Below are 26,022 nucleotides of genomic sequence, written 5' to 3'. Positions count from 1 at the left end.
AGTTGATTGATACATGATAGGTTCATGTATACCCTTACAATTTTGTCCCGCTCTTTCCCCTCCTCTCTATCCCAGACTCCACAGAGCTGCCAAAGCGTCTCAGCCTGGACAGCTCGTCCTCCCTGGAGTCCCTGGCCTCGGCCCAGTCTGTCTCCAACCCCCTGCCGCTGGGCTACCCCAACCCACCCTTCTCCCCACCCTGCCTGGACAATCTGGCCTCAGATGCCATCTCCGTCTACAGCCTGAGCTCCGTGGCCTCCACCATGAGCTTTGCGTCCAAGTCAGAGTGTGACTTCCTGGGCCATCGACAGCGTGGTGGGGCCACAGCACACTTCTCTGCCCACAAACAGCCACACGTTCCCCGCAGTCGCTCCTCTCCTCACGGGGCGGCTGCAGCAGTAGGAGGTGGCCGGGGAGATGACGAGGAGTATGAAGGCTTCTCCATCATCAGCAGTGAGCCTCTGGGAAGCCACTGTGACTCCCTGCCTCTACCTCTGGGTCATGGTCAGCGCCACCTCCACCGTGGGGGCAGGGGTGTTGTTGGGGGGTCCAGCTCAGGCACTGGGCGGGGTTACCAGGTGTCTGTGTCGTCACGAGGCAGTGTCAGCACCCCCACCTCCCCTGTCAAGACCAGCCTGGTTCCTAGCTCCAACTCTCCCTTCCAGAAGGTGCCAGGCAAGGTGAGCAGCTCAGACACAGGTGAGTCAGACCAGTCCAGCACTGAGACAGACAGCACCGTCAAATCCCAGGAAGAGAAGACTGTCCCTCTGGATCCCCAAGAGCTGGCCCAGAAGATCCTGGAGGAGACCCAAAGCCACCTGCGGGCAGTGGGGAGTCTACAGCGGGCTGGGGTTGAGGGGGCTGCAGCTGGAGCCGCAGCACGGAGCTCTGCCTTCCGCTCCTCAGAGACCAGCGCCTTCAGCCGTCCCAGTAGCAGCGCCAGTGTCCGCGCCCAGTCCTCCCCACGACCCAAACCTCCATCCCGCTCTTCCTCTCTGCAGAAGATCAGCTCTGGATACAACAGCCCTGCAGCCTCGGAGACCTCCCTAAAGGATAGCAGTCACCCCTCCCCCACCCTGGACAGCCATGCCCAGTTCAAGCTAAAATACCCTAGCTCCCCCTATAGTGGGCACATCTCCCGCTCTCCCAGTAACGTGTCCCCCAGCTCTGGCCACCAGTCCCCAGCTGGCAGTGCCCCATCTCCAGCTCTCTCCTACTCCTCCACGGGCTCTGCCTGCTCCAGCCCTGCCGATGCCCCAGACCTGGACCGCCTCAGACGGGGAGTAATTGATGAGAAGGTTGTGGCCATCCACAACCTGAAGACATTCTGGGCCAATGCAGCAGCCCAGCAACAACAGCAACATCTGGGTCCAGTCCGTGCTCTCCGTGGTGCCCCAGGATCCCTGGTCTCTGCCAAGAGAGATGTGCTGAGCCTTCTGAACCTCTCCCCACGACACTGCTCCCCCAGCGACGCCCAAGACAGCCTGGAGCTGCGGGAGCTGGGACTGCACTCGCTGGACAGGGGCAGCAAGAACCCCTCCAACGGACACAACCCCAGAAAGATGGCCCCCTCGCCCACTATTTCCACTAGCAGCAGCCCTGGTGCTCGCTCAATCAGACTACCTGCTGGCAATGGATACAAGTTCCTCTCCCCTGGCAGGTTTTTCCCCTCCTCCAAATGCTGAGACACTTTAAAATGGTCCTATTGCCTGTATTTTGCTATCCTGTGTACTGGGGGAGTAGGGCATTTTCCAGAGGGCCACTATTAGCCCATTGAACTTGATTGACAATGAAAAGGATTTGATCAGCCAATGAGAGTGATCCCTCAGAGGCTCATGAATGCTTAGAGAGTGTCTTGTCGTTGTGCCCATAACACTGTAAATGGCAATGAGAAAGACTCAAAGACCTGATACTGTGTTTGTGTGTATGTGTGTGTCAGGTAGACTTCAATGCCAATCGGTATTTCCTCCCCAAAAATGTGTATTTGTGTGGGCCAAGATGAAACCGCTCCAACTGGTCTCCTCCATTCTATTTTTGTTTAAATCAAATGATTGTTATTATTATTTGTTATTATTATTATTAATATTATTATTATTATTTTGTAAATTAAATCCAGTGTTTCACAATCAGTACTAAGCGTTTTTATATTATTAAAAAAGTGAACAAAACCGTTCCATGTAAAGATGGATAAAAAAAAAAAAAAAAAAAAGCTGTAATATTTTTTATTGAAATGGAAACGGGCTTTTTGCCTGATTTCTTTGTGAATTGAGTGTCTGCTCTGAAGCATGGATTCTCTTACTAGTCAATGTTAAGTACCATGTATGACTTTTTAGCCCATGATTGTTTTTCAAATTAAACATGGAGACTTCATGACAACCATCTCTGTCATTTATCAGTATAACTGTTTCAATAAAAATCATGTTTGCTTTCTTGTATTTTTGCCTCATTTTATTGCCTTAAAGATTTAGAATACTGATGAAAAGGCTGTATCACTGCATTAATGAATGAGGGTGGGAAAATCTTGTGGCCACAATTATACACTGTTCACTGTAGTCCGTGCTATGACACCTGGGCCTTGCCCCATATTCACAATGTGTTTCAGAGTAGGTGTGCTGATCTAGCATCAGGTCCTCCCTCTCCATGTAATCTTATTCATTAAGATCTAAAACCAAAACTGAGCCTAAATTGGCACTGCTACTCTGAGATACGGTCCTGTTCTCTTTTAAATCTGATTTATGGGACACACTGTGTAATCACACAGTTAGTCTAGAACCAATCTTACCTGTCTACATGCCTACCACAAATAAAGATAACAAGATTACGATAGGGATGAACAAGTCAACAACAGGTGAGAATTTACATACAGAGATACAATAAGTTTGTGTGGTCAAACTAACTCTTTAATCTAAAAGACGTGTGTGCTCTCTAAATAGAAAGAAAGAAGAAGACATTGATTTGTTGTCTAAACCTCGGTCAATTTCATTGGTGTGGTTGAATAGTTTGTGTTATCAATGAAAAACAGACAGGGGGAATCTTGCAAAATCCTGCACATATGAAATATACTTTTCACTAGTAAATATTGACCTACATTTTAGTAATGACAGAAGTTCACCCCCCTGTGAGACCCACTTAAAGAAGCATCGCCACTCACCAATCACAGACGGTAAGGGGCGGAATAAGAGAGTTGTTCATAAAGGCACATGACATCAGCGGTAATACGTAGTCACAGCTAAAAAACTACGATGGTTCTCATCAAGGAATAGTAAGTCATATCTTTCCATATTTTATTGATATTACTTTAATGTGTGCGATAATATACCATATTTTCGAGTACTGCGATTCTTCAGTTGCTTTTTTAGCCAAATTAAAACTTTGCAGATATGTTTCAGAACGCATGTGTTTGTTAGGTGGGAGTTGCTCTGACTTGTTTCAGGTTTGGCCTACCGGTGAGTGGGATGACAGCGAGTCAGCAGATGCTAGCCGACGTATCTGGAGAGCAAACTACCACAATATGGAACATAGATATCCATTATCTAGTGTCGAGAGGGTGAACTTTTTGGCGAACAATGTAAGATGTGTAGTTTGAACGGTTTTTGTAACTTGCTGTCGATAACTTGGTAGGTAGCTAGCTATAGCTAACGTTAGTTAGCGGAAGGGAGGGCTGCTGCCTACCCAAGAGGCAGTGCACCAGTGACTGTCGGTGCTGTTTTAAGATTAGGGAGTATGGCTTTATTTCTATTGCAGCATATTGGATAACTGTCAATCATATTCAATTTACCCAGCTCAATGTAACCTTCGACAGATTTAACCTACTACATGATACTCAAATGTTCCCTATATCCATCACATGAGGTTGTTACAACTTATTAACCTACGAAGGAAATTGTATAAAGTAGTTGCACAGGTCGAGAGGCATGTTGGAGTAATCAAGGGGAAGTAACACATTCAATACTGCCCTACACACTTACCTGCATCTAGCTGATCTAGGGTGTCATCATTAGTCCAAACAGTTACAAATAGTTTCTATTGGACAAATTCAGGTAAGTTTATCACTGTTCTGTTTGCTTCAGTTTAAGAAGTTAACAAAATCATTGGAATGAACACATCCCTGATCACCCACGCACACAGAGTTCACTTTCATAGCGGCCACATACAAACCGCTTCATCCCTTTGCTCATTGTATAATTCCTTCTCGTATCTATGCGCTCTCAATTTTCCCCTCGATTGTGGACTTCAGTGCACAACACAGTAGGTGAAAAAAAACATTCAAAGCCAAACCTTTATACTATAACCGCTACACACAGCCTATATCGTTGTCACCATATTAGCTAACGACATAGCTACTAGAACTAACGTGTTAGTAAACCTGTTACTACTAGGGAGTGTCAAACTTATTCTATGTAGGGCCTAGTGTTTTGGGGTTTTCCTTTCAATTAAGACCTGGACAACCAGGTGAGGGGAGTTTCTTACTAATTAGTTACCTTATTTCATCAATCGAGTACAGTGGAGGGACGAAAACCTGCAGACACTCAGCCCTCCGTGCAATGAGTTTGACTCGTGGTGTACAACAAGAAGTTTAGTAGTTATGCTGACGGGTCCCAGTGTCAATAAATTAATGAAACCAAAAGCTTACCTTGACTTGGAAGAATTCCAGTGTTTCATAGCCTTAGCCACCTAGCGACCATAAATAGCATTCCTCTGTTTGAGCTGGGTGTTTGAGTGGGCTAAATTAGCTAGCTAAGTGAAAGTAAAAAAAAAAAAAAGTTTTATCTATAATATAGCTATCTCTCTCTCCCATAGCTAGCTCTGGGTTGGAAGACGTTGTCAAAATTACTGTTTAAGTATGAAAGGGGGTGAGAACCATGAACCTCCTAGGTTTTGTATTGAAGTCGATGTACCCAAAGGAGGATGGAAAGTAGCAGTCCTCCGGCTACACCATGGTGCTACCCCAGAGAGTGCTGTTGAGGCTACTGTAGACCTTCATTGGAAAACGGTCTGTTTTAATCAGGTATTTGGTGACCTGTGAATATATTTAGTTTTATCTAAAAAGGCTAACTTAAAATAATTCAACTTTTTAATTAGGATGGTCCTCAACTTCCTGCAGTGCACGTGGATGGAAGCCACATTAAATGTGTCCCGCATAGACGAGGCACCCTTTCTAGGCAGTACATAACGTCCACTCCACTCTCTGTAAAACTCTACTATCTCGTTAAACACTAATTCCCAGGTGTTTGTGTTTAGACAGGCTTGCCAACTTTGTAAACTTTGAGATGACACCTGATGAAGTCTTCCTGGCAGGCTGGTGATTCATGAACTTTGACCATACTGCTGACCAAGGAAAAATCTGCTTGTCAGAGAAATGACGAGTGCATCAGACACTCTGCACTGTCAAGTGGGGTGTTGATGGTTCCCAGTCTCAACAATCAGTAGGTCTAAACCAGTCTGATTCAGGAAGATGATTATTTAACTTAAAGGGATCCATTGCAACTATGCCCTGCCTCTTATGAAGGCCTAATAAACTAGTACTAGGCTGCTTAGGCTATCACTATGACTTGAACATAAAACTAGGCTTATATCTAGGCTTTTTTGTAATCAGTGGTTTAGTGATGTCCCCGACTTAAAAAAACAACATCTTGGTCGACCCGAGAGTTGCCTGTAATATTGAGTTGCCCTCAGAACAGCCTCAATTGTCATGACATGGACTCTACAAGGTGTCAAAAGCATTCCACAGGGATTCTGGCCAATGTTGACTCCAAATGCTTCCCACAGTTGTCAGGTTGACTGGATGTCCTTTGGGTGGTGGACCATTCTTTATACACACAGGAAACTGTTGCGCGTGAAACTCAGCAGCGTTGCAGTTCTTGACAACTGGTGTGCCTGGTACCTACTACCATACCCCATTCAACGGCATTTGAATATTTTGTCTTTCTTATTAATCCTCTGAATGGCACATACACAATCCATGTCTCAAGGCTTAAAATTCTTCTTTAACCTTTATCCTCCCCTTCGTCTACACTGATTTGAAATGCATTTAACAAGTGACATCAATAAGGGATAATAGCTTTCACCTGGTCAGTCTATGATATGGAAAGAGCAGTGTATGTGTATTCAAAAGTGTAGTATTTGATCCCAGATTCCTAGCACGCAATGATTACATCAGGTTTGTTTTGGTTGTGTTTAGATATAAATGAATGGTAAATAATGTATTGTCACTTTGATTGTAAATTAAATGGAATGTTTCTAAACACTACATTTAATTTGGATACAAAATGATTACAGATGGTCTTGAATGAATTGTGAATAATGAGTTAGAAACACAAAGATCAAATACATTCCCAACATGACTTAGTGTGTGACACGGGGCTGGAAGTCTCAGGCTAGCCTGTTGCTCAGTCTCACACACAACTTGTAAGATCTGTCAGCTTTCCAGGTTTAAGGATGTGACATTATGACACTTACAGCAGTCCTCTTCCTTTCTGAAAAGCATCCTTGCCTGGGTCTATGGTTAAACGGTCTCTGTTGTAATGTGGCCACTGGTTGTTATGCTATGCTTTAATTGTTAGCGTACTGCTTTCAAGGCTACAGTCAATTGTATTATTATACAGTGTGTAACACAGCCCTATTTGGTAAATGATCATAACTCTGGTGGTTTTATGTTGAAGATTAACCATGGATCAACAAAGGGCTTCCTGATTACAGTAGGCCTACATGTGGAATATACTTACTTCCCCAATTTATGCACCACCCATCCCCTTAAAGTGGGTGGGACTTATTTGTAGTGGGTGGAAAAGAGAGGAGGAAATAAGTTAGTTGCTTACAGAACTGTTTCTGCATTCCCTTCCCAATATGCTATTCCCCTATGTGGTTTTATGCTGCGTTCATAACATCTTGTAAATACCAGCATAAGACTGGGAAAAATTAACTTTAACGCCCCTCCAACTTGTAAGTTGGGGCGTATTTGGCCTCTTCTCTTTTGGCTCTCGTTGGGGCGGCAGGGTAGCTTAGTGGTTAGAGTGTTGGACTAGTAACCAAAAGGTTGCAAGTTCGAATCCCCGAGCTGACAAGGTACAAATCTGTCGTTCTGCCCCTGAACAGGCAGTTAACCCACTGTTCCTAGGCCGTCATTGAAAATAAGAATATGTTTTTCACTGACTTGCCCAGTTAAATAAAGGTCAAATAAATAAAAATGAATTGTCTTATCCCCCAGCCTTTCTCACTCTCTGACCTCTTCCATAATGTGACCTGGACTCATTTTCTGTTCCTGTGCACTGAGGAAATTGCTCATGTGCCCATTGAGAATCTCATGAAGCTGAGCCCCCTGCTGCCACCATCAAACAGGCTGACGGGGGCTTCTGCAGTCATGAGGCAATGGCCTTGCATAAAGTGAGAATGATTATAGCGGCTATGAACAAATTGATTTAGTCTGGAAAGCAAGGGTTTCTCAGATCGGCAAACAATTCTGAATTCCACTAGGCTGGAGAACACATGTGCCTTGTAAACCCGTTGGAACTATTCTGTTTGTTGGGCCTAGATGTGATTGATGGCCAGTGTCAGTCATTAAACCATCTCTCTCTCTGTCTCTCTCTCTCAGCCGTGTGGTCTTACCCTGTACAGTGGATGAGGTGAGTACGTTCACTGTTATTTAGCGTTCTGTCATACTAATCCTTCTATGGAATTAGCCTACTATTCAGACCTCTCTTTGCTTTTATTTTTTTTTAAATCAAATTTGATTTGTCACATGCACCGAGTACAACCGATGTAGATCTTACTTACGAGTCCTTAACCAACAATGCAGAGTTTTAAAAATGTGCTAAATAAAGTATTAAATATTAAAACAATAACAAAGCTATATAAAGTTGGTACAGAGTCAATGTGCAGGGGAATGGGTTAGTTGAGGTAATATGTACAGTTGGAAGTTTTTACATACACTTAGGTTGGAGTCATTAAAACTCGTTTTTCAACCACTCCCAAAAACTATAGTTTGTTCACAAGAAATGTGTGAAGTTGGTTAGGACATCTACTTTGTGCATGACACAAGTAATTATTCCAAGAATTGTTTACAGACAGATTATTTCATTTATAGTTCACAGTATCACAATTCCAGTGGGTCAGAGGTTTACATACACTAAGTTGACTGTGCCTTTAAACAGCTTGGAAAATTCCAGAAAATGTCATGGCTTTAGAAGCTTCTAATTCAATTCAATTGGAGGTGTATCTGTGGATGTATATCAAGGCCTACCTTCAAACTCAGTGCCTCTTTGATTGACATCATGGGAAAATCAAAAGAAATCAGCCAAGACCTCATTAAAAAATTGCAGACCTCCACAAGTCTGGTTCATCCTTGGGAGCAATTTCCAAACACCTGAACGTACCACATTCATCTGTACAAACAATAGTATGCAAGTATAAACACTATGGGACCATGCAGCCGTCATACCACTCAGGAAGGAGACTCGTTCTGTCTCCTAGAGATGAACGTACTTTGGTGAGGAAAGTGTGAATCAATCCCAGAACAACAGCAAAGGGCCTTGTGAAGATGCTGGAGGAAACCGGTACAAAAGTATCTATATTTACAGTAACTAATCCTATATCGACATAACCTGAAAGGCCGCTCAGCAAGGAAGAAGAAACTGCTCCAAAACCGCATTAAAAAAGCCAGACTACGGTTTGCAACTGCACCTGGGGACAAAGATCGTACTTTTTGGAGAAATGTCCTCTGTTCTGATGAAACAACTGTTTGGCCATAATGACCATCGTTATGTTTGGAGGAAAAAGGGGGAGGCTTGCAAGCCGAAGAACACCATCCCAACCGTGAAGCACAGGGTGGCAGCATCATGTTGTGGGGGTGCTTTGCTGCAGGAGGAACTGGTGCACATCACAAAATGGATGGCATCATGAGGAAAGAAAATTATGTGGATATATTGAAGCAGCATCTCAAGACATCAGTCAGGAAGTTTTATTTAAAAAAAATTATTTCACCTTTATTTAACCAGGTAGGCTAGTTGAGAACAAGTTCTCATTTGCAACTGCGAACTGGCCAAGCTAAAGCATAGCAGTTCGACACATACAACAACAGAGTTACACATGGAATAAACAAAACATACAGTATAAAACAAAAGTCTATATACAGTGAGTGCAAATGAGGTAAGATATGGGAGATGAGGCAGTAAATAGGCCATGGTGGTGAAGTAATTACAAAATAACAATTAAACACTGGAGTGGTAGATGTTCAGATGATGAATGTGCAAGTAGAGATACTGGGGTGCAAAGGAGCAAGATGAATCAAATAAATACAGTAAGGGGATGAGGTAGATAGCCCATCTGTAAACAGCCCATCTATGTGCAGTGACCTGTGAGCTACTATGACAGCTGGTGCTTAATGCTAGTGAGGAAGATATGAGTCTCCAGCTTCAGTGATTTTTGCAGTTCGTTCCAGTCATTGGCAGCAGAGTACTGGATGGAAAGACCAAATGAGGAATTGGCTTTGGGGGTGACCAGTGAGATATACCTGCTGGAGTGCGTGCTACGAGTGGGTGCTGCTATGGTGATCAGTGAACTGAGATAAGGCCTCCAATATTTGAAAAACACATTGAGGATTGATTATTAAAAAAAACGTTTGCCATGTTTCTGTCTATGGATCTAATTTTGAGTTTTTGATGAAAGAAATTAAAGCTGAAATAAATCATTATCTCTACTATTATTCTGACATTTCACATTCTTAAAATAAAGTGGTGATCCTAACTGACCTAAGACAGGGAATTGTTTACTAGGATTAAATGTCAGGAATTGTGAAACTAACTGTATTTGGCCAAGGTGTATGTAAACTTCTGTTTTCAACTGTACGTGGGAATAAAGTGACTATGCATAGAGCAGTAGCAGCGTGTGTGTGTGTGTGGTTCAGTGTCCAGTGAGTGTACGTTTAGCCTGTGCAAAAGAGTCAGTGCAACAAAAAAATATATATATATATATATATAAATAAATAGTTTAGGGAGTCATTTGATGAACTGTTCAGCAGTCATGGATTGGCGGTAGAAGCTGTTAAGGAGCCTTTTGGTCCCAGACATGGCGTGAGCCCTGCCCAGCTTTTCAAAGCGTTTCATGGCTACAAATGTGAGTGCTACGGGGCGGAAGTCATTTAGGCAGGTTACCTTGGCGTTCTTGGGCACAGGGACTATGGTGGTCGGCTTGAAACATGTAGGTATTACAGACTGGATCAGGGTGAGGCTGAACATGTCAGAGAAGACACTTGCCTGCTGGTCAGCGCATGCTCTGTGTATGTGTCCTATACGTGTCCTGGTAATCTGGCCCTGTGGCCTCATGAGTAAGACCTTCCTTTTTTTAACGAGTTAACATTCACATCTGCTACGGAGAGTGTGATCACACAGTCGTCCGGCACAGCTGGTGCTTTCATGCATGGTTCAGTGTTGCTTGCCTCGAAGCAAGCATAGACATTTAGCTAGGCTGTTAGGCTTGCAGCTAGGTTTCCCTTTTGTAATCCGTGATGGTTTGCAAGCCCTCCCACATCCGACGAGTGTCAGAGCCGGTGTAATTGGATTTGATCTTAGTCCTATATTAAAATAAGTGTTTCATTCAGTATTGTTGTAATTGTCATCTATACATGCATGCACACATACATGCAAGCACGCATACGTGCAGATTTTTATGAATTGGCTTTTTTTGATCCTCCAATCAGTTATCGCTGTTGAAAAATCATAATATGTCAACCGCTAATACAAACCCCCAAGAAATCCATTTTAATTCCAGGTTGTAAGGCAACAAAATAGAAAAAATGGGGGGTGAATACCTTCACAAGCCACTGTACAGCTGGTGGGGTTTTCGGTCTATCTGCAAGATGGAACAGCTGCTTCCGGTAAGACAAGGGACGGCTCTGTCTCTGTAAATAACAGCTGGTGCACGAAATCTAATTAAGGAAGTCTCAAGGTTTTGCTCGCCTGATGATCTCATTATAAGCTGTAGTGCTTTGTGGTGATCTATTTACCACCACAAACCGATGCTGGCACTAAGACGGCACTCGACGAGCTGCATACGGCCATAAGCAAACAAGAAAATGCTCATCCAGAGGTGGTGCTCCTAGTGGCCGTGGACTTTAATGCAGGAAACTTAAATCCGTTTTACCTCACTTCTACCAGCATGTTAAATGTGCAATCAGAGGGGGGGAAAAACTCTAGACCACCTTTACTCCACACACAGAGACGCGTACAAAGCATTGAGGAGTACACCACATCAGCCACTGGCTTTATCAATAAGGACATCGATGATATCGTCCCAACAGTGACCGTATGTACATACACTACCGGTCAAAAGTTTTAAAACACCACCTCATTCAACGGTTTTTATCTTTAAAAGTGTTAAACAAAAGTGTTAAACAAATCAAACTATTTTTATATTTGAGATTCTTCAAATAGCCACCCTTTGACTTGATGACAGCTTTGCAAACTCTTGGAATTCTCTCAACCAGCATCACGTGGAATGCTTTTCCAACAGCCTTGAAGGAGTTCCCATATATGCTGAGCACTTGTTCGCTACTTTTCCTTCACTCTGCGGTCCATATCTCAGTCTGATTTGGTAATAGTTGTCTGGATGTGTTTAGCAGACCCAAGGAATAACACATGCACACCATGGGCACCATCATGAGACAACTCCATGGATTGTTTTCCATTGCCATACTTCTATATTGTCCTCACTCCAGAGAGAGTTACGCAAGGCTGTGCTGTTCTCTCACATGTGTGTGGTTACTGTTACGAAACTTTGACTCACACAGTGTCCTTATATGGCAATGAAGTGCGTGTATGCACAGAGGCCCAGATTATAGTAAAGCCAGAAACTTCCTGGAATGATGAGCTGGGTTCTTGGTCCAGCTGTGTGGGTGGTTCACTTGATAGGATGTGTGATTCTCATGAAAGTGCGATCCAGGGTTGGGCTGGTCCACCACAATACAGGTAGATGGAAAAAAAAATATATATATATATATATATATATATATATATATCTCAAAGCAAAAACAATCCTTCCTGCTCTGACAGGCCTAAATCAAACCAAGAGTGTACTTCTCAGTTCAATAGTAGGTCTGACTTGGCATAGTGGAGAGTTGATCTGATCCAGGCTTAGTATCCACAGTACAAGAACAGCACAAACATCCCTGCAGCATTCTCATCGGTGATTTGTTGCATTAATTGCACAAATGTTTATGAACAGTGATTGACTATAGTTGAGTGCTTTGTTTAAATTCCTTTGTCTAATTCGGGACTTTGTATGCATGGTTTAACCTGGGGCTCTGTTAGTTTATGTTCTGTGTGGTCGTGCATGTAAGAGATTGCCTTTGGATGTGAAAGGAACCAAAGTTTTGTCCTCTCCAGGGCCCAGAACATGAATGACACGGACAGTAGAACTTGTTTGATCAGTGCTCTGTTCTCTGGACAATTAGCCTGTTTAGCCTACACTTGCTCGTTGTGGTAAAGAGACAATGCATACAATAACACAAAGTTATTGATTGTACAATATTCATCTTGCATCAACGTCCATTGGATTACATGCATGTTTTTATAGTCCCTGTAGATGACACTTGCAGTCTCTTTGTACACACACCGTAGCACAGTCAGCCATGTGGACCCTCCAGTGCTGTAGGCCCCCACTGTAGCTGTTTTCACTGCCCCTTTAATCCTATTAGAACCAATTAGTAAAGAGTGGCTCTCTGTAGGTCTATTGTGGGGTGGCGAGTAGCATATCTCTCTACTTTGATAACCATGCATGCTAGAGCTGGGTGGAAAATGCAAATAGTCTGGGTAGCCATTTGATTAGCTGTTCAGGAGTCTTGTGGCTTGGGGGTGGAAGCTGTTTAGGAGCCTCTTAGACCTAGACTTTTCGCTCCGGTACTGCTTGATGTCCGGTAGCAGAGAACCGTCTGACTGTCGCAGGCATTTTTCTGATATCGTTCATTAGGAAGTTGCCTATACTGGAGAAATGTGAAGTTTTGAAATGAAACACGTTTGCTAATATGGGTGATTGTTATTGGGACAATTTGATGGCTACAACCATCAAACTAGTAGGAGTAGTTTAAAGGATAATACAATTGTTCTCCATATCACTCTGCAGCATGCCCTCCTGGTTCTGGATGATGCTGGATGGACTCTGCCATCCTCGTAGTCAAGCTCTTATTCAACATGCAATCCAGGGTCCACCCTCTGTCATATAATAGTCCAAAACAAATGTGTTGATTCCCTGAGTTTTTAGTTGCTATCCATGTTTGTATTACCTTCATGAGAGCAAGTATTTGTTGTTATATAATGTTGTGTTAACTGTGTGTGTTTTGTGTTTCAGTATCAAGTGGGTCAGTTGTACTCCGTAGCAGAGGCCAGTAAGAATGAGACAGGCGGAGGAGAGGGCATCGAGGTCCTTAAGAATGAACCCTATGAGAAGGAGGGGGAGAAAGGACAGTACACACACAAAATCTACCATCTGAAGAGGTAACACACACCCACACTGTTCCTAGTGCACCATCACTATCTTGCCAGCAGGTGGAAGTGTAGTCATTCCTGTGTTATAGTAGGTTTGTAGTACCTTTTATTTATTTTAATTTTATAGAGGCCTTCAAAACATTGACATTAAGATATATCGTTGTATGACTGAATGAAGTGTGTTTTATTCAGTGTGTGTGTATCCATCTATATCCCCTCGCTTCCACAGTAAAGTCCCAGCGTTTGTCAAGATGATAGCTCCTGAGGGCTCCCTGGTCTTCCATGAAAAGGCCTGGAATGCTTACCCTTACTGCCGAACCAGTGAGTCCCCTCCCCTCTTCTTCTGCCTGAACTCTTACCTCTTCTCCCCCCACCTGTACCGCCTGCACCTTGTGACCACCCAAGCCATTTATTTATTTTTTGAAATATTTTAAATTGACTCATTGTTGCTTGAACCAACTTATTATTTACATGAGTTGTATGATCATTTCTTTCTTTTTTTTGTCTTGGATTTGTATCTAACATTTTGTTTTTTGGTCTTCTTATGCTTCGTCTGGACCCAGTTGTAACAGTGAGTAGCCTCAAATGACCCTGAAAGATTATCTCACTGTCTGTTTGGATGGTAAATGTTTGTGCATGTGTGTATAGTTGTTTGTCTGTGAATGTGGCATGCTTTAGTTTTCGCAAAGTGAACATGTCAACAATTTTAAAGAATGTGGCAAATAAGCCAAAAATGTTTGAGGTTTTTATTTATTTATGGGGAAATTGTATGGTTTGAATTTACCATGATATTGCTTCATCGGGTAGTTTTTGAATTCAGGGGTTGGAGGTCCTCCTTGTGGTCATTACTAGTTATGTAAATCTACTAGGTTTAGAGCCCTCAAACTCAAAAACCTCAAGCCAATTCCACTGCTTTTTTTCATAGTTCCCTTCTAATCAGGGACTAATTTAGACCTGGGAAACCAGGTGGGTACAATTAATTATCAGGTAAAACAGAAAACCAGCAGGCTCCTGACCTCCCATATGGTAAAGTTGAATATCTCTTGTTTAGAGGGTTTGTGGTTTCAGTAAACTTTTTTTTTTACCTTTATTTAACTAGGCAAGTCAGTTAAGAACAAATTCTTATTTTCAATGACTGCCTAGGAACAGTGGGTCAACTGCCTGTTCAGGGGCAGAACGACAGATTTGTACCTTGTCAGCTCGGGGGTTTGAACTTGCAACCTTTGGGTTCCTAGTCCAACGCTCTAACCACTAGGCTACCCTGCCGCCCCATTGTCAATCTCCTTCCTTCAGAATGAGTATATGAAAGACGACTTCATCATTAAGATTGAGACATGGCACAAACCTGACCTAGGCACAGTAGAAAACGTGAGTACCTTTTTATCTGCTGTTCAAAATTAGTTAGATTATTTACAATTTACAAATCTCACTGTAAAGGTCACTGAATGTGTCCCCGATGAAGCTTTGCTGTCATGCTCATGCCTGGCTTTGATTGGCAGGTGCACAAGCTGGACGTGCCCACATGGAAGAGTGTGGAGGTGGTTCCCATTGACATCGCAGATGGGGAACAAGTGGCCCCTGCTGTGAGTACTCCTTTCTGATACTGCCGTCATGCCACAGTCCCACACTCAATAAAGCCCTGGATAGTACCCTGTTTGGCACCATCATGTGGAGAGACCTGTGCATTGCAATCTTCCTACTTAGTATAATAATATCTAACCCCATTAGATGTAAGATAAATATAATTTTAGGTCTATTCAGATGGGACAAAAACAACGAATTGACACGTTCCTTTTAAAGGGTCATTGAGAATTTTGTATTCCTTCTCAGCTGCCGGGCGGCACTATGGTGCATTGTTCTTCCTCTGCAGGTTCTGAAACCCCTCATCAGTATGGTGTTGGAAGCTCTGCAATTATAACTTAATATTGGTATAATTTCTCAGTATATCTTCCTTTCAAATCCATAAGGTTCCTAGTACCAATGCTCATGGTAATTTATTGCTATTATTTGGCATGGCATTGCCTCACTTCACTGAGTTTGTGTTTGCACGCATTTTGTGCTGTGCGAGTGCATGTGGTTATTTGCCCGAGCAGTGTGTGCTTGCGGTAGGTGTCTAACAAGGTGGACGTGTTTGCCTTGCTGGAGGAGTTGTCTGAGGGCCCTATCAGGTTTGTGCCTCAGGCAAGGCTGCAGGGCCTGGCCTGCCAAGGGACCACAGATGAGTTTGTTAGTGTAATTAAGGCTCATGGCGCTCCATACGCCTGGCCCTCTCACACACACTTCCTCAGCGTAAGGCACATCGATTCACAGACCTCATTAGAGCAGCACAGTGTATTGTTATAGTGAAGGAGCTTTCAGCATTAAAACAGCCAAATTAGTGTGTGTTTCTTCCATTCTGCTCGTTTGGCTCCCTCCTGTTGGCCGATAGCCCTGAAAAGCAGCTTTTAGCTGCAGGCGCATCATGATTTATTTAAAATTGCTGGGCCCTTGAGCTGTTTGTAATTTGAAAGGCATTTCATTTTTATTTTTCACAACAGTTGTTTTAAGTTGACTTTAGGGCTGGGCAATATAGCAAATTAATTCTAATTTCTGTTTTTGCGTGATATTCCAAATCCTGTATTGCAAGAATCTAGGTTCTTTTTTTTCCGTCTTTTTTTGCGTTTATGTCCACTTGTTCTTTGTCTTTTTGGTCTCGTCTCTTTCGCTCCTTCTTTGCTGTTGTGTGCACCTTCCCATTTACACCAGAGATCTTTATACACTGCTCAAAAAAATAAAGTGAACACTTAAACAACACAATGTAACTCCAAGTCAATCCCACTTCTGTGACATCAAACTGTTCACTTAGGAAGCAACATTGACAATAAATTTCACATGCTGTTGTGCAAATGGAATAGACAACAGGTGGAAATTATAGGCACTTAGCAAGACACCCCCAATAAGGGAGTGGTTCTGCAGGTGGTGACCACTTCTCAGGTCCTATGCTTCCTGGCTGATGTTTTGGTCACTTTTGAATGCTGGCGGTGCTTTCACTCTAGTGGTAGCATGAGACTGAGTCTACAACCCACATAAGTGGCTCAGGTAGTGCAGTTCATCCATGATGGCACATCAATGCGAGCTGTGGCAAGAAGGTTTGCTGTGTCTGTCAGCGTACTGTCCAGAGCATGGAGGCGCTACCAGGAGACAAGCCAGTACATCAGGAGATGTGGAGGAGGCCGTAGGAGGGCAACAACCCAGCAGCAGGACCGCTACCTCCGCCTTTGTGCAAGGAGGAGCACTGCCAGAGTCCTGCAAAATGACCTCCAGCAGGCCACAAATGTACATGTGTCTGCTCAAACGGACAGAAACAGACTCCATGAGGGTGGTATGAGGGCCCAACGTCCACAGGTGGGAGTTGTGCTTACAGCCCAACACCATGCAGGACGTTTGGCATTTGCCAGAGAACACCAAGATTGGCAAATTCGCCACTGGCGCCCTGTGCTCTTCACAGATGAAAGCAAGTTCACACTGAGCACATGACAGACGTGACAGTCTGGAGACGCCGTGGAGAACATTCCGCTGCCTGCAACATCCTCCAGCATGACCGGTTTGGCGGTGGGTCAGTCATGGTGTGGGGTGGCATTTCTTTGGGGGGCCGCACAGCCCTCCATGTGCTCGCCAGAGGTAGCCTGATTGCCATTAGGTACCGAGATGAGATCCTCAGACCCCTTTTGAGACCATATGCTGGTGCGGTTGACCCTGGGTTCCTCCGAATGCAAGACAATGCTAGGCCTCATGTGGCTGGAGTGTGTCAGCAGTTCCTCCAAGAGGAAGGCATTGATGCTATGGACTGGCCCGCCCGTTCCCCAGACCTGAATCCAATTGAGCACATCTGGGACATAATGTCTCGCTCCATCCACCAACGCCACGTTGCACCACAGACTGTCCAGGAGTTGGTGGATGCTTTAGTCCAGGTCTGGGAGGAGATCCCTCAGGAGACCATCCGCCACCTCATCAGGAGCATGCCCAGGCGTTGTAGGGAGTTCATACAGGCACGTGGAGGCCACACACACTACTGAGCCTCATTTTGACTTGTTTTAAGGACATTACATCAAAGTTGGATCAGCCTTTAGTGTGGTTTTCCACTTTATATACACAGTGTGACTCCAAATCCAGACCTCCATGGATTGATAAATTTGATTTCCGTTGATAATTTTTGTGTGATTTTGTTGTCAGCACATTCAACTATATAAAGAAAAAAGTATTTAATATTTCATTCATTCAGATCTAGGATGTGTTATTTTAGTGTTCCCTTTATTTTTTTGAGCAGTGTATAATGTATAATAAGGGGCGGCAGGGTAGCCTAGTGGTTAGAGCGTTGGACTAGTAACCAAAAGGTTGCAAGTTCGCATCCCCGAGCTGACAAGGTACAAATCTGTTGTTCTGCCCCTGAACAGGCAGTTAATCCACTGTTCCTAGGCCGTCATTGAAAATATGAATTTGTTCTTAACTGACTTGCCTAGTTAAATAACAAATATGCACGTCTCTGCCCGTTTTCCCAAAGCCGTGTAGGCCCTGCCTCTCACACCAACAAAGTTGAGAGATCACCTCTTCCTCTCTGCAATAAGCACATTTTATACATTCTGAACAAAGTGTACAGGCTAGCATGCTGTTCAGAGACAAACATAAGGGTGTGTTCATAACAATTCAACTGTTCAACCTGGTTAGCTAGCAAATGAGATAGCTGAACTATAAAGATAAACTAGCATGTGGGCTTGGGCGATCGTTGATGAGACCAGTGTTAATTGTCTATAGCCTAATGCCTGCTGTAAGAAGTTGGGCATTATTAGTGAATGTGCATTACGCATGGTTCTAGTTACATGTGTAACAAAGGGCCTTTTCATGGACTTAAAAGCCAGATCAGTGACTTGCAACAACAACAAAAAAGCAGGTTAAACTTATTGTTGTGGAAGGCCTCTATTTAGGTATAAATTCATTAGATTAATGCTGACTGTTCAAAATGCAGTGTATTTTGCCTTTAAGTCTACAACACTGCTTATTTAGAGAACATTAAAATCAGTATATGCAGTATATATCGTGAAGATCTTTAGGTCCAATTGATCAGCCCTAGTTGACTTTGCACTTCTCTCTCTGAGCTCTTTACGGTGAATAATGAAACCAGAAGAGGACTGTGAGACCGTTAAGAGTGTGTGCAGGGCTCCCATCTTTCAAAGGTTAGGAGTACCACATGAATTTAGTACCATTGGTTGATTTGAGAAGTGTTTGATTTTGGGATGAATGAGGTGCTGGAGCTGTCTTTTTCCCAAGTCGGTCCATTAGACTATCTATGTTCACAGGAATTCCCAACTGACATTATGCTAGAGAGACCTCTGAGTATTCACTCTTCAGGGTTTATACATGTTTTGACAGATGGCATTTTATGACTTTTGCATGACTTTTAACCAGATTTCCATGACTAATAATTGGTGGCGTCTATGTAGCCTACATGGAAAGTTAGCATGAATGTGGTATTGTAGAAATGCAAACTGTTCAGGGCCCAAAAAGGTGACTTTATCAGCTTTAAAATGTTAACTTCTAGTGACTTTTAGGATGGGTCCCTTGTTGAAATGTTTTAACTGTGTACTATTTAAACAACAAAGAATGTGATCAGTCTGTGTAAAATAAAGTGGTTCGTGTGAACCTAACTCATAGCAGAAAATGTTTTATCTGCCTGTGTACATCTGTTCTACATTAATGTGCCAGCAGAGCACAACACCCTTTGTCTCGTTCAGTCAGAGTACACCTGACATACCTCTTTCTATCCACCTTATTGAACAAGTGAGAAAGAGGGAAAATGTTTGTGTGTGGTGTTCATTTTGACCTCTATAGTGGCATCCAGCTTAATTAAGACAGGCCCAGCTCCAGCTACACTTGATCCCTGAATCCACTTGTTTAACAAGCAACTCCTCATTTTCACCTAATTCTCTCATTCTGAAAATGAACCACATAGAGGAAAAACATTTAGTTGATAGTAAGTTCATTTAGCTAACTAGTTAACATTTCACACAGATTGCCAGGGTCCAGTGAGTAACTAACATTATAGCATGAGGAACGGCAAGGCTTGATCGAATTCTCAGTTAGTACTATAGCTAATTGATTCCTCGAGCTAACGCTACCTCATCTGATGTTGTAACGTTAGCTATTTAGCTGTCTGACTTTGTTAGGCAGCTAATTTTCACACCATAAACTCAATTATTTGATCAGCTAAGTTAGCTAATGTTGCTGAACATTTCTCTGACTAGCTAACGGAGAATTCAGCTATTGTAGCAAGATACTTAACAGTTCTTATTCCCCCACACTCCCTCACCTCAAAATTCCCAAATGCCAGTTGTTTTTCAGTTATAGCTCATGAAGTACGCTTCATCACCTTACCACCTTCATCTCCAGGCTTCTCACCTACCTCTAGTGGTCATGCAGGGGACGCAGACTCAAATCTCTAGCCACTTTAATAATTATTAATAATAATGGCTGTAATGAATGTATCTCTATTCACTTTAAACAATGCCACTTTATATAATGTTTCATACCCTACATTACTCATCTCATATGTATATACTGTACTCTGTACCATCTACTGCATCTTGCCTATGCCGCACGGCCATCACTCATCCATATATTTACATGTACATATTCTTATTCATCCCTTTACACTTGTGTGTACATAAGGTAGCTGTTGTGAAATTGTTAGATTACTTGTTAGATATTACTGCACTGTCTGAACTAGAAGCACAATAATTTCGCTGCACTCGCATTAACATCTGCTAACCATGTGTATGTGACCAATAACATTTGATTTGACGCGCTGCTGCAGTAACTGGCAAACTGTCTGTCCACTCTCCGCTGTCTTTTCAGAGCGCGGGCTGATTCTGTCACTAGCAAGTTGGTTGTCACTTCTCTCTTCAGTCACATGCTGCATCCTGCTATGTGGAGGACTGGCTGATCCCAGGCCTGAGCCTTAGATGATACAGTCAGTATTGCTCCAAATGCGCATCACTCGTTCGCTTACAGCCAGTAGTGATCCAAATGCCCCCCCCCCCCCCAATATAATAGATATATATATGGCTAGCCTACTGTTTAATAAGAGGGGAATACCAGCTTTCTTTCTCAACAGTGTATGTCGAATGACATAATACTTATAATTACTAGCAAGATGGCTTGTAGTGAGGCTAGTTATGTTTTGGAACAGTGTATTCTGCACATTCAGGCTGGCACATTCTCAATCGGTGCATTCCCTCACAAATTGTCTACTGGCACGTATACGCTGGATTTACAGATATGAATGTCCACCCTCCATTGCTTTTCAATGCAGATCCTGCCTTCATTCTGCTTTGATAAACCTTTTTTTGACACTGTGTGCAAATCCGAGCCGGTGATGGGCCACTGTTTTGTAGAGGACGCAGTTCACAGAAAGTTGGAGGTGCCGGTATGGTGCTCCAGCCCAACTCAAGCACTGATTTGAGATACAGCCTTAATGAACAACGGTACAGCAAAGCCTTATCGTGCTTGTGTATTATGCTGCTAGAGTGTGTGGGTCTACTCTCCTGCTGCACTAGTGAGTTAGTTCGAAACGTATGTTTGACTGTGAATGGGTTTAGTGCCTGTGTGTTGGTGTATTAGTGCAGCTGGGATCTCAGCATTGTGATAGTGTCACAAGACGTGAGGAAGATGGCCCTGTGTCTGGGGGAGCAGTCTCTCCTCAGCCTGGCCCTGTGTCTGGGGGAGCAGTCTCTCCTCTGCCTGGCCCTGTGTCTGGGGGAGCAGTCTCTCCTCAGCCTGGCCCTGTGTCTGGGGGAGCAGTCTCTCCTCAGCCTGGCCCTGTGTCTGGGGGAGCAGTCTCTCCTCTGCCTGGCCCTGTGTCTGGGGGAGCAGTTATGCACAGCATCAGACACACGTCCACAGTCTTCTACACACACTGGCACCAGCCTGTGCCCTTCTGTCATCTATAATGTCAGCATAGCCATTTGCTGGAAGCATCAACAAGTTCCCACCTGACAGCCTACCCAGCTCAGCCCAGCGCTCAGCCCAGCCCAGACAGGGTGCATGGTGGAGGGCACAGGGCTGGGCTCTGGTGCTGCAGCCTGGGGCCAGGGCAGAGGGGCTGTGGAGGGTAGACCTAGCCTAGGAGACCCTGGCCTCTCTCATGGTAGCCCCCTTTCCCCTCTGCCCAGAGGGCAGCATTAGTGCAGGGCCAACTCTCAGACACATGGGCTAGAGGGGCTTTAGAGGACCCGGTATGACTTATGCAGACCTGCACGCATTTTGAGTACCATGCATTTTGAGGTCAGAGTAGATACCGCTGATGTGAAGGAAAAAGGTTAGGGTAAAATGGAGAACCAACTGAATTTTCCAAAAATGTATGTTTGTCAAGCATATATCCACTATCTCGTAGTTGGCTAAGGCATCATTTCGACGAAGGTAATTATATATAACACTTAGTCAACTAAGCGAAAACACTTGCTTGGCCTCGCGTGCTTTGATCTCCACAACCGTAGTAGGCGCGAGCACATTGACTAGCAAGGAAATGTGCGTTGTTGCGGTATTTCAGTGTGCGTCACTGCATGGATGGAAATCGACATGACAGAGCTGTTCCCGCAAATACAGTCCTTCACAGAAAGTTATGTTAGGCCAACTAATCTTTAACCGTCTGTTAATTAGTCAGTTGTTGATCTCTCCTCCTTGATATAGCTGTGTTTTATTTTTTTACTTCACCTTTTTTTAACCAGGTAGGCAAGTTGAACACATTTTCATTTTACAATTGCGTCCTGGCCAAGATAAAGCAAAGCAGTTCGGCACATACAACAACAGAGTTACACATACAGTCAATAATACAGTAGAAAAATAAGTCTATATACAATGTGAGCAAATGAGGTGAGATAAGGGAGGTAAAGGCAAAAAAAAGGCCATGGTGGCAAAGTAAATACAATATAGCAAGTAAAACAGTGGAATGGTTGATTTGCAGTGGAGGAAAGTAGAAATAATGGGGTGCAAAGGGAAGGGGTAGTTGTTTGGGCTAAATTATAGATGGGCTATGTGCAGTAATCTGTGAGCTGCTCTGACAGCTGGCGCTTAAAGCTAGTGAGGGACATAAGTGTCTCCATTTTCAGAGATTTTTGTAGTTCATTCCAGTCATTGGCAGCAGAGAACTGGAAGGAGAGGCAGCCAAATGAGGAATTGGTTTTGGGGTTGACCAGAGAGATATACCTGCTGGAGCGTGTGCTACAGGTGGGTGCTGCTATGGTGACCAGCGAGCTGAGATAAGGGGGAACTTTACCTGTATGTCAATAGTAAGCTTCTAATAATGCAATAGTACTCAGTTTACCAATGACAACAAGCAATGGTTGTTTAAGGGTGGGCGATATGACCGAAAAATCACATTTCCTTTTTTTCCCAAACCTGTGGGCAAATAACAAAGATTATCGAGATACATCGTGTTCTCGAAATAAGCGATGTTGTACAATTGAAGTTCAAATACACTGCATTTCAAACAGTCAGCAATGATCTAATGAATTTCGGGCTTGTGAAGTTATACCTAGGCTAAATATAAGCCTTACATACGACCAACAAATAATCAAATTTGTTCATCAGAATATATATACACACACACACACACACACAGTACCAGTCACAAGTTTGGACACTGACACATTCCAGGGTTTTTCTTTTCTTTTTTACTATTTTCTACATTGTAGAATAATTGTGAAGACAAACTATGAAAATGCAGATATGGAAACATGTAGTAACCAAAAGTGTTAAACAAATCAAAATATATTTGAGTAGTTTGTTGATACACTCGGTTTAGTTGTCTGCTCTGCGTGTAATTTGAGTAGTTGAGACATAAAAAGGGTATCGTTAGAAAAGTTCTCTATTACAGTAAAATAATGTCTCAATGTGTTTGTGTCCATATGACTGATTCTGGTGGACCAAAGCTCAAACAAAAATAGCGAGTTGAAACCGCTTGTCAGAGAGGAAGAGGTGATCTCTCAACTTTGTTGGCGTGAGAGGCAGGGAGAGGGTCTTGGTGTGTGTGTAAACCATGGAGGAATAAGCAAAGCGAGATGTTTCACTCGCTAACATCTGTCCAAAATAAGGGCAATGTGTTTCTATGGGCTTATTTTGGACCCGACGCTTGTCACCTGCCTTCACGCCTTTGAGACAACGGCTCCGATTGTTAGGGCAGAGACATGAGCATATTGTCATTATATACAGATCTCTGGTGTAAGTGGGAAGGTGCACAGAGGAGCTAAAGAGACGAGACCAAAAATACATCTTGAGAACAAGTGGCCATAAATGCTCATTAAAACGTTGATTATTGTGATACAGGCATTTGGAATATCACGCAAAACATGCATTCGGATAGATCAAATTAATTTGAACTGAATTAAGAATTAAGCCAGTTTAAAATTAATTTGATCTATCGCCCAGCCCTATGTTGAATGACTGGTAGCCTAGTAGTCAGACTTAACTTGATGGATTAGGTCAGAGATGGAGATCTGAAACAAGTTCATATTAGCCTATTTCATTTGTTTCATATGTCAAATAGCCTACAGTTAACTAGACTTTTGCATTTCATCCAGTAATAGAATTATTCAGAATATTCTCCCCAAACAGAATTAAGCCAGTTTAAATTTGAACTATTCTATCCACAAAGACTTTTATTTTTTTATTAAGAATTGTATGTGTTATGTAACAGTGTTATTTAGACCGCTTTAATTTAGGATCAAACACAAGACTTCTGTGTTCGCTACGTTGTTTGATATAATTTAACTCAATGTTTCAGGAAATGGCCATTACAGATTTTCCAAAAAGTCAAAACACTTCAGCTTCCATAGGGGGAAGTTGACTGACCCCTACCCCCCACCCAACCTTAGGCCTACATCAGCACCACCTTGTCAGAAAATCCTAGGGAGAGCCCTGATTTTACATTTAAATGCATTTCTAGTAAGCTACTGAAGAGCAGCCAATTACCAAATACCCATAAGTATGCATTTGCCTAATGATTTGACCAGTGTGGGTGTTGCGCAGGGCCGGGGGTGACGCCACCATGCTGAAGTGGTACTTTTAAAAAGGTTTAAGGTTGGCAGGTCTGCTAATGTGGAATACATATGTGTTGAAATTATTTGTTCTGTGTTTTGATTATTAAAGTGTTAATTGTCATCCTTCTCTTCCCTCTCCAGGACTACAAGGCAGATGAGGACCCTGCTCTGTTCAAGTCAGCTAAGACTGGTAGAGGACCCCTGGGACCCAACTGGAAGGTATACCTCTCACTGGAACACCAGGGAGGGAGGGAGACTGCAGTTTGATGAAGACAAATCACCTCTCTCTGCTCTAATTGGGCGTAATAGAAATTGCAAGTGATCAGGTCAGATTAGCCCCTCCTGTCTCAGCCCTGCTCACACGCTCTCAGCCAGCCAGGAGTGTGTGTTTGTACGTGACTGTCTGCCCTGGAATGTACTATAGGTGTCATCTCTCTTAGTTTGAGCTAGGAACAGCTCTGTTTTTTACAATGAGTCTGCGAGATATTTGTTTGTAAAAAGTGAGAGGTGATGAAAACAGCTCATCCAGAGATACCGTTTTCCCATCAAACCCTTCATCAACAGCCCTGCAAACAGGCCCATAATGTCAAACTAGTTAGATCTCCACCCAGCAATGGTTTACATCCCTTATATACTTAACAAAATATAAACTCAACATGTAAAGGGTTGGTCCCATGTTTGATGAGCTGAAATAAAAGATCCCAGACATGTTCTATATGCATAAAAATCCTAATTCTCTCGAATCTTGTGCACAAATCTGTTTACATCCCTTTTAGTGAGCATTTCAAATTTGCCAACATAATCCATCCACCTGACATGTGTGGCATATCAAGAAGCTGATCAAACGGCATGATCATTACAAAGGTGCACCTTGTGCTGGGGACAAAAGCCCACTCTAAAATGTGCAGTTTTGTCACACAACACAATGTCACAAGTGTCTCAGGTTTTGAGTGTGCAATCGGCATACAGGCTGCAGGAATGTCCACCAGAGCTGTTGACAGATAATTGAATGTTGATTTTTCTACCATAAGCTGCCACCAACGTTGTTTTTAGAGAATTTGACTGTACGTCTTACCGGCCTCACAACTGCAGACCACTTGTAACCACGCCTACCCAGGACCAAATCCAGCTTCTTCACCTGTGGGATCTTCTGAGACAGCCACCCGGACAGCTGATGAAACTGAGGAATCTTTTTCTGTTTTAAAGCCCTTTTTGTGGGGGATAAACTAATTCCGACTGGCTGGGCCTGGCTCCCCAGTGGGTGGGCCTGGCTCCCAAGTGAGTGGGCCTATGCCCTTCCAGGCCCAGCCCCTGCCCAGTCATCTGAAATCCATATTAATTTATTTCAATTGACAGATTTCCTAATGAACTGTAACTCAGTAAAATTGTTGAAATTGTTAGATGTTGCATATTTATATTTTTGTTCAGTATAGTTCAACGTGGAAAAGTTTTTCTCCTCTGCGACAACTTGCACAGAT

At 43.2% G+C, this 26,022-nt stretch overlaps 2 protein-coding genes across 3 annotated transcripts in view; both read left to right on the top strand.

The window, feature by feature from the left end:
* The window catches only part of LOC135541777 (tetratricopeptide repeat protein 28-like), a 218,692-nt gene extending 216,257 nt beyond the window's left edge, over nt 1–2,435 (top strand). For both annotated transcript variants that reach the window (XM_064968154.1, XM_064968144.1), the window contains one exon: nt 76–2,435. In XM_064968154.1, coding sequence (XP_064824226.1) covers nt 76–1,685 — 1,610 coding nt within the window. In that variant the 3' untranslated portion in view covers nt 1,686–2,435. The remainder of the gene's footprint in view (nt 1–75) is intronic.
* A 744-nt stretch (nt 2,436–3,179) lies between these two features.
* Nucleotides 3,180–26,022, top strand: part of LOC135541770 (phosphatidylinositol transfer protein beta isoform) — a 32,213-nt gene continuing 9,370 nt past the window's right edge. The window contains exons 1-8 of the mRNA XM_064968133.1: nt 3,180–3,262; nt 7,592–7,622; nt 13,339–13,484; nt 13,705–13,796; nt 14,039–14,046; nt 14,769–14,843; nt 14,975–15,058; nt 24,686–24,763. Coding sequence (XP_064824205.1) covers nt 3,243–3,262; nt 7,592–7,622; nt 13,339–13,484; nt 13,705–13,796; nt 14,039–14,046; nt 14,769–14,843; nt 14,975–15,058; nt 24,686–24,763 — 534 coding nt within the window. The 5' untranslated portion in view covers nt 3,180–3,242. The remainder of the gene's footprint in view (nt 3,263–7,591; nt 7,623–13,338; nt 13,485–13,704; nt 13,797–14,038; nt 14,047–14,768; nt 14,844–14,974; nt 15,059–24,685; nt 24,764–26,022) is intronic.

This window comes from Oncorhynchus masou, chromosome 1 (assembly GCF_036934945.1).
Source record: "Oncorhynchus masou masou isolate Uvic2021 chromosome 1, UVic_Omas_1.1, whole genome shotgun sequence".
In the NCBI taxonomy this organism is placed as follows: Eukaryota; Metazoa; Chordata; class Actinopteri; order Salmoniformes; family Salmonidae; genus Oncorhynchus; species Oncorhynchus masou.
The sequence above is the reverse complement of the archived record's forward strand: the minus strand, read 5'-3'. Positions and strand labels throughout refer to the sequence as shown.